This window comes from Bombus affinis, chromosome 1 (assembly GCF_024516045.1).
Source record: "Bombus affinis isolate iyBomAffi1 chromosome 1, iyBomAffi1.2, whole genome shotgun sequence".
Lineage (NCBI taxonomy): Eukaryota > Metazoa > Arthropoda > Insecta > Hymenoptera > Apidae > Bombus > Bombus affinis.
The window spans coordinates 16,580,198-16,591,618 of NC_066344.1; the positions used below are offsets into that span (position 1 = coordinate 16,580,198).

Consider the following 11,421-nt stretch of genomic DNA (forward strand, 5'->3'; position numbering starts at 1 on the left):
GCAATCATATTTACATATTTAATTTTTCTTACTTTATGGTACTTGATTTTTTAAATTATTAATTTAACTAAAACTTAAGCATTTAAACTTCGCCCTAATTAATTTTTCATGATTTCTGTATTCGAAAAGAAAAATGCAATTAAATCGAACGTTTAATTCTTCAATTATTGTATTTGAGATAACATGCTTCTAATTGGTGCTCGCAAGAGCTACTTTCAGAATATCAAACTGTTTAGAATTACGAAGATAGTTCTCCGGTAATCCTGGTACTATGTATCCATTTTGAGAGCAAGCTAGAACGTTATTGTTTCCAGACAATCACTTTCAAACACAATATTCTATTCTCCAATGAACACGTAAGTATCTTTACTCACTACGACGTTGGCGTTCACTACTATTCATTTTCCACGATCCTAGTGTTGAATATGTAAGAGCTCCAATTACACATTATTGTCATAACACGAATTTTTAATAAAATTTACAGTAAAAGAATTAAAAGCTAGCTTAGAATTTGAAAGAAAGGAGGATAAAGAATTGAACGCACTTAAAAATAATTTGCAGACATTGATTCATAAAATGGACAAAGATCATAACAGTAATTTTTTAGCCTTTGTTTTATGTGAAAGTAATTTATATTTTCATTGCAATAATGTTGTATGTTAATGTTATAAATTACTGTATGTTAATGTTATAAGTTACTGATGATGTTGTACTTCCTTTGAAAAAGTGTCAATCAATTTAAGCTAAAGTTACTTTCTCATCAGAAATGGTTATTTCTGATATCTTTTTCAATTTTTTATTGAATTTATTAGATGCTTTTTCTTCCGATATATTATTTGAACATGAGTTCATATACCGTGAAAGTACCTTTTTCTGTAATTTTTTTAAGGAAATTTCTCCTTTACTCTTTACTATATCTAAGATGGTATCTCTCCAATTGAAGGTTGATTTTTCTACAGTATCATCACAGTGATTGATTGATGTTTCAGAAAGTAAAGCATCTTCGCTTTTTTTTGTAGGAACATCCGTAACAATATCTTCATTTTTCTTCTTAGAAACTGGTTCTTCTGTAGCCTCTACAGCATGTTTATTTTTTTTCTTGACAATAGGTTCATCCGCTTGCTGTACTATTTCGGATATTGTTCTCTTTTTCGATTTCTTTTTCTTAACATTATTAACAGTATCAGCGTCAGCATTTCCCATGCCATTCACTTTATTTTTATTCAAATGATCTTCAGTTTGATTTTCTCTGTCTAAATTTTCATTATTCTGATTTTCAACTATATTATTTTCTTGATGTGTATTTGCATCTTCTCCATTATTTACTTTTTCGCTTGTTTTATCTATTCACATATTAAACATAATGTTACAGAAATTTATAATTATAGTTAAATAAGCATTAAAGTGCTGGTTGTGAACTTACCATTTTCCTGCTGTTGTTTTCCATTTTGTGTATTAGTACTTTGTGTACTATTCTTAAAAGCTGTTTCCATTTTATCCCACACAGAATTAACTACTGATTGATTTGCTCTATTACCCACTGCATTTTTTATGAAATTTAAAAATTTATTTTTTTTACGTGGAATGTTTTCATATTTGGACAGGATATTTAAAAAGTTTCGTTCTGCTGTTGATAAGTTTGTTTCACTATTTAATAGACTATTTACTACATTAATCCATGCTTGTTGCTTTCTTTCACCCTTATTTGCACCAGCTTTTGGAACATAATCCTTGCCTCCATATCTTTCAGCTTCGCTTTTACATTTCGTATGGACTACATATTCCTCACCTCTTGAAACAATCAAAGATACATCTTAATGAATTAAAAATAATGGAGAAAATACCAATTTTATTAATACTTACCGAAAATCTTTGAAACAATCGACACATGTTAAAAAGGGCGCGGAACGACATTGAAATTCATAATGCTTCGCAACTTTTGGCTTTTGTAGCGTTTCACCACAATTATTGCAAGTAAAAACAACCATTTTCTATAATATTTTTACTTCAAATAAACAACGATTTTATAAAATATAAATAAGGACGAATATACAAAACGTTTGATAACCTACAGATCATGTACATTTGCAGTATTTTAAACTAAATGCACCACTCTCGAATTACTTGCACGTTGCACGTGCAATTAGATGCTTCATTAGATCGCGTTTACAATGGATTTTGAATTCCAGAATCAGAATATGCGTAAATTTTCATAGAAACCAATAAATTAGTTTGTTGTGTAGGAGTGATGGTGTAAAATATTTAATAAATCGTATTTATCGGTTTTATAAAATTAAAATAATTATTTTATAGATTTTAATGTTTTATTATATGTGTTTATATTGACATTTTACTTATTTTTGAAATATAAGAATATTGTAAGTTAAAAAGTATTAAACAATAGGGATTTAAATATTATAGATATTACTATTATTTATATATGTTTAATAAATGCTAAGATGCATTGGTTAAATAATTAATAAGACGATTTGTCACGTCAAACTCACGTCTAAGAGGTGAGTTTGAGAAGCAGTGTTACTAGTTACCACGCATGTAATCACGAAATTCAGTAGAAATAAAATAACATAATGTCGATTATAATATTTATATTATGCATAAATATTATATGATGCACAAGAAGCTCCTCTTATATAAGAAATATGATAGAAATTGCGCCTATTAATATTTCAAGTCTTAAATAGATATCACCTTTATGTGATAAATATACCGACATCTTTATTCACACTCGTAATCAGTAAATGACAGTTGGCTGTGTGTCATTCTTATCAATTGTCATCTTATGTGTTATCAAATATGTTCTTTATTTTTAGTTTCACAATTTATTAATTTGAATTTTCACGTAAAAGTAGCGTGCAATTTAACATAAAACAATTTATGTACATGATATATAATGTTAATGATGTAAAATGTAAAATATAAATAATTTATTATAACTAAGATTAATTTTTCGCGATTATTGTTTTATCTTATCATATTTATGTAGAGAAAGTTATATCTGTTGTTTAATATTGCCTGCAGTGCAGGGAGGATAATTTATATTTATTTTTAAATACATAAAGGTATTATTCATGTGTCCTTAAATTCATTATTAATTTACACAGTAATACAGCATCTAATAATATTAACGGGAGTATAATTCCACTGGTATCAATATAAATATTACTTTATAGGAGAATTAAAGTGTTTTTCTATTAAAATATTGAAATGCCAAGCTCATACTTATATGCTATAAATAATGAGGGACGTGTGTTTGGATTATCAACATCTGGGACTATGTGGAGAGAATTCATGTACTTAGGTCTGGAGTTTAAACAATTATCAGCAGTACCACATTTTATGTGGGCTATAGGTGGCGATCGTCAAGTTTATGTACACGTGCATGGCTTAGATGTACCTATAAGAATCAAAGAAGAAATATATGAAAATGAAGTATGTTTGAAATGTTGTTGAAAAAATGGTGATTACAATTATGCTTACATGTAATTTTTATTCAGATTTTAATAAAATACAATATTTACAGCGTTGGCTTCCTTTAGAAGGATTTAGTGGGAGATTATTGCCTACAGATAGGTATAATTTTTCTAATCAAGATGGTACAGTTGACCGTAGCAGAGAGAAAGTAAGACTACCATCCATGGCTTGGCAATGGGAAGGTGATTGGCAAATAGAAACTACATTAGATGGCCAACCGTTAGATCATGATGTAAATATGATAAAATTTCTTTAAATAATAGAGATTAGATTATTTGTTTGTAATTTATTTTATTTGCTTTGTTGATTTAATTTTTTTTATTAATAACAACGATTATATTTACTTTATGAATTGTGATTTAAAACATTTTAATTTGTATATTATCAATCTGGGTGTCATTATCAATCAGTTAATAATGGAGTAATTCATTTTTAATTGCCTCTGTTGTCATATTTCTTGTGACTTTCTGTTTATATGTAGATTTGTTGTCAGTTGTCAACATCGAAACAAAGTGTTATGATCACAGAGAATCTGATATTTTGGTAGGGATGGACATATGCAGTTGATTTTCCAGCTACATTCACAACGAAAAAGCAATGGAAATCTTGTGTTAGGAGAAGGAAGTGGGTTAGATATAGGAGATATAGTGCTATGAATTCGTGGTGTGCTATTGCACCTCTTCATAAAGATGCAACTAAGGTAGGGTTTCTAAATCTTTACATCATAATAATATTGAAGAATTTTTATAAAAATTTATGAAATGCACAATACCATATATTTATAGGAACCATTTATTGACATATCTGTGGGTGGAAATCAAATACCTGGAGGTAATCCTGGATGCCTTGTAGTCTGGGCAGTAACTGCTCATGGGAGGGTATAATATTTAAAAGAATCTTTTGAAATATTTTAGTGATGTATTAAATAATTTATAACAATAAATTTTGTACTTTTGGTTACTGCAATTATCATAATGTTATTACGAATTTAACAATGATTTGCATAGGTAATGTTTCGTGTTGGAACTAGTACAACTTGTCCTGAAGGTCAAAGGTGGAGTACTATAAAATTAGCAAATGGATATGAGGTGTGTCAAATCAGTGTTGGAATTACTGGTCTTGTATGGGCTGTATTAATGATTGGCAAAGCAATTGTGCGCACAGGTGTTACTAGAGAAAATCCCATGGGTATGTATAACTTATACTATCATAATAATATTTGATACAATCTTTCATATTGATGAATATAATGTTATTTTGTAGGAGAAGATTGGGTAGAAGTTGATCCTCCACAAAAAGATTTAAAATTAACACAAGTTAGTGTGGGTACAGATGCCGTGTGGGCTGTAACCCAAGATGGAAATGTATGGTTCAGAAAAGGCATTAAAGGTGAAATGAGTGGAGTATGTGAACAAATGGGTGCTGGCACTGGATGGGTGGAAATGTTAAGTAAGATGTCACTAGTATCTGTTGCTCCAAATGATCAGGTAAATTAATTCATACTGAAAAGGATAAATATTTATTTTTAATAAGTTGTGTGTATATGCATATTTAACATTTCTGAAGGTTTGGGCTATTGGTCATGAGGATAGATGTTTATATTATCGTTCTGGCATTACACAATCGGAATTAACGGGTAAAAAATGGAGATTAATAAATGCACCTCTTCAGCTTAGTCGAGCAAGTAGCAATGCTAGTTTATCATCGAGTAATAGACATAGTATGTGTGGTACTCCTCAACAACAGAGGCATCAAAGTTGGGGATCATTGGTATTTATTTTGCATAAATTTTAGATACTGCAAATAATCAAGTATATTGTTTATTACATAATTACATAATATTACATAATATTTACAGAATCGACCACATAGTACTAGCGAAGGTACTATGTTGATTAGAGAATGGGAAGAACAATCTCGTTCTGCACCAACACCAACATCTTTGAAATTATGGCAACGTACGAACGATGGTACTTCTAATAAAAATCCACAGCAAACTTCTTTCCAGGATATATATCTAAATGAAGGCAAGAAAAGGTAAACTTCTAATTATTTCATACATATTTTAGTTGTAGTTTTATAGTGGTGTTATTTTTTTCTTAATTGATAAAATTGTAGATCGGCGAATTCATTAGATATGGATGATTTAACTGAAGCTAGCGTTGCGAATATAACTATATCGAATGAGTCATTAACTAAAACTGGAGAATCTATAGTAGTTTCTGGAAAAGGGATGGGGAATGTTGTCAAGGTTAAATAATTGAATTTTTTCACGCATTTTTTCACTTACAATCATCTCTTCCTAAAATTAAAGTTTGAAACTAAAATAATGTAGATCAATCCAGCTGCATGGAGCCCTGTTCATTCAATTGGCTCCATGGTAGGCGCTGAAGCTCATCCAGAAACAGATGGAAGTATTTTCGATCCTGACTTGACTAGTGATTCCGGTGTTTACGGAGAAGATGAGAGCTCTGGGGCAATGTATTGGGCTGAATGTGATACCTCTTGGTATAAGGTAGAAGCTGGAGCATGTTTTGTTGACACATCTAATCCCCCGAAATGGTAATATTGATACTGTAAATTAGCGTAAATCATAAAATTGTTTTATAATAAAACATAGTTACTTACATATTTGACTTAAATTTGTAGGATTGCAGATACAAATGGTACAGGTCACGGCGACATAGCCGAGACATGGAGAATATATATTTTAGAGGAGTTAAAAAAAAGATTACAAAAAGTACAATACGATCCATCAATATACGAGAAAGTAGTTGAGAAGTAAGGCTTTGATAACTATATGAAATTGAAATTAATATATTGAAGATCTCTTTATTTATAATGATATATTACAGATCATCTTGGATAAAGAATGGTGATGCAAAATGCAAAGTTAAGGGGAGTACTTCATATGAAGATTGCATTATTGAATTAGAATGGATAAGTAGTGACAATGATTCTTTAGATTCTGGAATTGTAACTATTTTAAATTCGGACGGAGCGACAACAATTGTAAGCTGAATGAGAAATATAAAATAATCTTTTTACTAATATTTTAATGAGACTTTAACTAGTGTTTTTTCAGATGCAATTTCCTGTGTCTGAGATTATGTGTGTAATATGCTGTAGTGAACCAGGTAATCCACGGATAGCGATTCATACTCCTCGTATGCCTCGTTCTAAAGTTCTTAGATTACAGTTTTCTAGTGATACTGAAATGGAAGACTGGCTAGCGCATTTAACCTCAGGTATGTAAGTATGTTATGTTTAATGAATATAAAAATAGATAATATAAGATATTTTTTATATTTTTTAGTTTCTTGTAAAATGAATAATGTTTATGGGAAACCTGGTCCTAATTCAATATGGGCTACAACTGCATTAGGAGATGTGTATCTATATGACCCTGCTGCCTTAGAAGTAAGTTAACATCTGAAGTATGTCATGCAACAAACTTTTACATTAGTATTTTACATATGAATTATTTATAGGAAAATCAACTTTCTAATGATGGTTATATACAAGAATTGGATGCTGGAAAAGGCTTGCCTTTTGAATGTGTTTTGCAAAACGGTTTTGGATATGGCAGTTCTCTAAAAATTACAGCTTGTATTCATGATGATGCTGACAGGTAAAACATAATAATTTACAATTATTTTAATTATTATTAACATTTTTGTATATTTCAAAATATTTGATATTTTTTCAATTTCTAGGCTATCAATTAATTTTGTTTGTTATTCAACGGTATCACTGAAACAAAAGTCTGTAATGGATAGCCATGATGTAGCATTACATTTTAATCCAAGACTAAAGGAAAACATAATTGTACGAAATACATATCAAAATGGACAATGGGGTGACGAAGAAAGAAACGGAGGTAGTCCGTTAAAACCTGGTTCTGATTTCACCTTAGAAATTGTTTGTGAACAACGAGGATATAAAATTTATATCGATGATACGGAATTTACTTGTTATAGCCACAGAATATTACCACAGAGCATTACTCATTTACGAATCAAAGGATTGATGACATTGTGTAGCATATTTTATAAATCCATATCTGTACGTAATAACCTCGATATTAATTTAATACTAACTTTTTGTAACTTGATTGTAATGAAAATTTTATGTAGGTAATAATTGATCCAACTACTATGTTTTGGAGGCAAATGGGTGGACATTTAAAAAAGGTTGAAACTTGTTCTGTTGGTGTAACATGGGGAATAGGATATGGTAGTACTGCATGGGTATATACTGGTGGTTGGGGTGGTTTATTCCTGAAAGGTAATATTTTCTAAAATAAAAAGAAAATTATATTGTTAAAAGGCATAAAGGTATGGTTTAATCTTATACATTATTTTATACAGGATTAGATAGTAATACGGGAATAAACTGCATGGTTGATACTCACAATTATTATGTTTATGAAAATCAGCGTTGGAATCCGGTAACTGGATACACATCTCATGGTCTTCCAACTGATCGTTACATGTGGAGTGATGCATCTGGACGACATAAACGTACCCGAGAACATACTAAACTATTATCGATGCACTGGCATTGGGCAAGGATATACATATTCTTTATAATATTCAAGCAACAAAGTTCAAACGTTTTGTGTTAAAATATTTTACTTTATAATAGGTGTCAGATTGGATAGTAGATTTTCATACCCCTGGAGGTGTCGATAGAGACGGATGGCAGTATGCTAGAGATTTTCCTGCTCAATATCATGGTAAAAAACAGTTTACCGATTACGTTAGACGAAGACGATGGTTTCGAAGGTGTCAATTAACAACTAGTGGACCCTGGCAAGAATTAGGGAACACAAAATTACTTGATGTTTCTTTATATGTAAGGAATATTAAAACGTGCACTGCTTTTTTTATAAAACATAAAGCTAAAACAGTAACTTTTTATTCATATTTTTATTCGTAGGCACCTGGGAAACCTGGTTCTGATGCTCCTGTTTATATATGGGCCATTGCTTCTAATGGCGAAGCTTTGTTTAGAAGAGGTGTTTCGGAATCTTGCCCAATGGTATGTTTACAAATTATTTATAGCATCAATGTCATAAGTATTTACATTAATAAAATTATTTAATATTTATTTATAGGGAGTTTCATGGGAACATATACCAAGTGATCAAGCTTTAGTAGGTATTTCATGTGGTCCATGCGGGCAAGTATGGGCTGTTGGAAAGAATGGTTCTTCTTACTGGAGATTAGGTATTACTCCTGCAAAACCAACAGGTATATAATAGTATGAATATATCTTTGTTATTATTGAAATCTTTTCTAATTATTATTTGATTGTTCAGGAATACAATGGCAGAATGTTGAACCACCATCAGGTGCTCATTTGAAACAGATTTCTGTTGGAAAAGACGTGGTGTGGGCTTTAGATATGGCGGGTAAATTATCTGTGCGCCATGGTGTGCAAGTGAACGTTTTCCCAGAAGGAACGCACTGGCAAACGCTTCCTGTGATGCCGAATGATCCCATACACATAGGTATTTGTTAAATTTGTGTATCGAATGGACACTAATAGACAGCATTCCCCAAACCTATAGATTCCAAGAGTGATTTTTGTAACTTCTTTAAACGTTTGGTTAGCTTAATTTTTAGAAACAATTTGCATTGGCACTAATGTGTAGTTAGATAAAGATTGGAACTAACGAATAATAACGAATAATGTTTTATCAGAGCGTATGTAATGATTTCATCAGAAACTCATCTGATCTTTTCTAGAAAAGAGAGAAAAATATATGGTGTTATCCCCAAAGGCTGCATATTTTGGAAAAATCTTCGTATTAACCCTGCTATTAGTAAACACTGGAAATATACACAAAACATCCATTTATTTAAATGCACTCTCTGCTATAGGTATACCTTAGGTATATAGTTGTAACTTATTTCGCATTGTGTTATAACAAATTTAGACGAATTTCTATAGTACATTAAAATTTATTACGAATTTTGTAGTACATTAAAATTTACTACAAATTTATTATGAAGTTATGAATTGTTTTTAATTATTTCATGATTACAAAAATCATAGTGTTCATCCTGTTTATTTTATTACATGTTCAGTATGTAATGTGCTCTTATATTGGTCCAGATATGGCTGTTGCAAATGCGAAACAAGGCTTTCGACAAGTTGCCATTGCAAGAGAACAGGGTCAAGTTTGGGCAGTTTCAGGAGCTGGTATACTTTGTCGTAGAATAGGTATTACAGATGAAAATCCTGCTGGGACTGGTTGGGCAACCGGGATAGGGGTAAGTTTGATAAATTATATAGTTTTATTATATAGCTAAATTGTCATTGAATCAAATTATATAGTTACATTTATTATGACAGGCAAATTGGCAACATATAAGTATAGGAGGACTTGTAAATAAAACAAAGTGAACGCCTGACATTTAGATGGATAATGATCCTTTTAGTCACATACACAAAATATTGGAAATATTATAGAGAAATATAATATTCTATTGTTTGATTTTCATATATTTTTCATGAATAAGAAAAGTCAATGCATGTGCAATGATATGTATGTTTTACACGTATGTATAGGCTTAGCTTTTGCAATTGATTCAATTTTATAACACAAGCTGGACTCTATGATGTATTTAATAAATAATAGAGGTGTTATCTTATTTAAAACGTACAAAAATTAATACTGATTGAATGTATAATTAATTACGTTGTTCTTAAAATGAAGTAGCTTACTTGTTTTATATTATTTTCATTTAACAAGGAAAATAGATATAAATATGTGCAAAGAAAATAACACTATCAATAAGATTATTTATAGAATACGTCACTAAACTATTCGAATAAAATCTATTCGTATAATTTTATTATAAAATTTTATATTGAAACAATCTACAAAACATTCCAAATATACGCGTTTAAATAACTAGCAAATAATTCATATTGAATAGAAAGTGCAAGAAGCATTAATTTTATTTTTCAATAATTACATAATATCGTTAAAACTCAATTAAACTATACAAGATGTCTTGCCTAGGTATAAATTATTTTTATTATTATGGAGTAATAAAAACAAAATGGTAATGTGAGGCTGTTAATGAAAATATTTAATGAATTGAGATTATAGTAAAACAAATAATGCTTTGTATTTTTTTATTTTGTAATCTTTTACTTATCATATGCTTTTTCTATTTATAAAAACGGCATATTTAAAAAGATCGCTAAAAATTCGTGTATATAAATGTTTAAATAGCTGGGTCATAAAGTAAAGCATCGGTTTGTATTTAAAAAGCATCTCACTCCTTTTTAAAAAATAATACATTAAATGTTCCTATATAAATAAAGTTCATGTAGTGCCTCTAATACTATAATTTTACGTTTGAGTATTTATGTGTAAAGACTTAATTTAAAGTATTGGAACAAGTTTTGAAATTACTACAGGTAAATATTATAAATTTTTATAGACTCTCTCTATTGTATGAATTTGTAATATTGGAATATTTGTAATATACCATTAGTAGTAAGTTAATTATAGATGTTTTTATTATAAATGTTGAAGCTTATTCTGTTCGAATTATAATATTAAGCTTTGCCATGTTAACCATTGAACTTGTATCATGCCATTGTCTATACTGATATATACAGCTTATTGATGAACATGTATTATAATTTCAGATATTTAATTAAATTATATTATTAATAAATTTGATTTTCCTTAAAATGATATATTTTTCTAATAAATACGCAATAAATAATATAAAACAATATATTTCAACCATAAAATCGGTATCTAAATAAGTAATGAAATATGTACAGTATATATCGACACATTTTAGTGTATAAAACAAAAGAAAACAAAAGTTTTCACACAACCTTATATATGATAGAGTAGTTCAGATTTTCTAAATGAAATAATTTTGAAGTAATTTT

The 11,421-nt window shown here is 29.6% G+C and overlaps 2 protein-coding genes across 6 annotated transcripts; one reads left to right on the forward strand and one right to left on the reverse strand.

The window, feature by feature from the left end:
- Positions 1 to 447: 447 nt before the first annotated feature.
- LOC126914667 (cell growth-regulating nucleolar protein) lies at positions 448 to 2,148 on the reverse strand. Its single transcript, XM_050718902.1, has 3 exons — positions 1,864 to 2,148; positions 1,424 to 1,791; positions 448 to 1,343 (listed from the first exon to the last, which is right to left on the reverse strand). Exons 1-3 carry the CDS (start codon positions 1,986 to 1,988, stop codon positions 739 to 741), a joined length of 1,098 nt encoding a protein of 365 aa, XP_050574859.1. The 5' UTR covers positions 1,989 to 2,148; the 3' UTR covers positions 448 to 738.
- Positions 2,149 to 2,319: 171 nt separating this feature from the next.
- On the forward strand, positions 2,320 to 11,212 carry LOC126914345 (tectonin beta-propeller repeat-containing protein). Of its 5 annotated transcripts, none has more exons than XM_050718163.1 (25): positions 2,320 to 2,516; positions 3,192 to 3,450; positions 3,542 to 3,724; positions 4,040 to 4,192; positions 4,278 to 4,370; positions 4,500 to 4,680; positions 4,756 to 4,979; positions 5,059 to 5,262; positions 5,351 to 5,529; positions 5,611 to 5,743; positions 5,828 to 6,054; positions 6,142 to 6,273; positions 6,348 to 6,504; positions 6,578 to 6,740; positions 6,809 to 6,912; positions 6,984 to 7,123; positions 7,209 to 7,557; positions 7,629 to 7,779; positions 7,863 to 8,059; positions 8,140 to 8,349; positions 8,434 to 8,535; positions 8,612 to 8,747; positions 8,816 to 9,007; positions 9,616 to 9,773; positions 9,856 to 11,212. In XM_050718163.1, the coding sequence occupies exons 2-25, from the start codon at positions 3,226 to 3,228 to the stop codon at positions 9,904 to 9,906; spliced, it is 4,044 nt and encodes a 1,347-aa protein (XP_050574120.1). In that variant the 5' UTR covers positions 2,320 to 2,516; positions 3,192 to 3,225; the 3' UTR covers positions 9,907 to 11,212. The 5 variants fall into 5 exon arrangements, with proteins under 5 accessions (XP_050574120.1, XP_050574129.1, XP_050574110.1 ...); XM_050718172.1 differs by lacking the exons at positions 2,320 to 2,516; positions 9,856 to 11,212 and adding exons at positions 2,568 to 3,080; positions 9,246 to 9,391 and having other exon boundaries at positions 9,616 to 9,761; XM_050718153.1 differs by lacking the exon at positions 2,320 to 2,516 and adding an exon at positions 2,569 to 3,080.
- Positions 11,213 to 11,421: the final 209 nt, after the last annotated feature.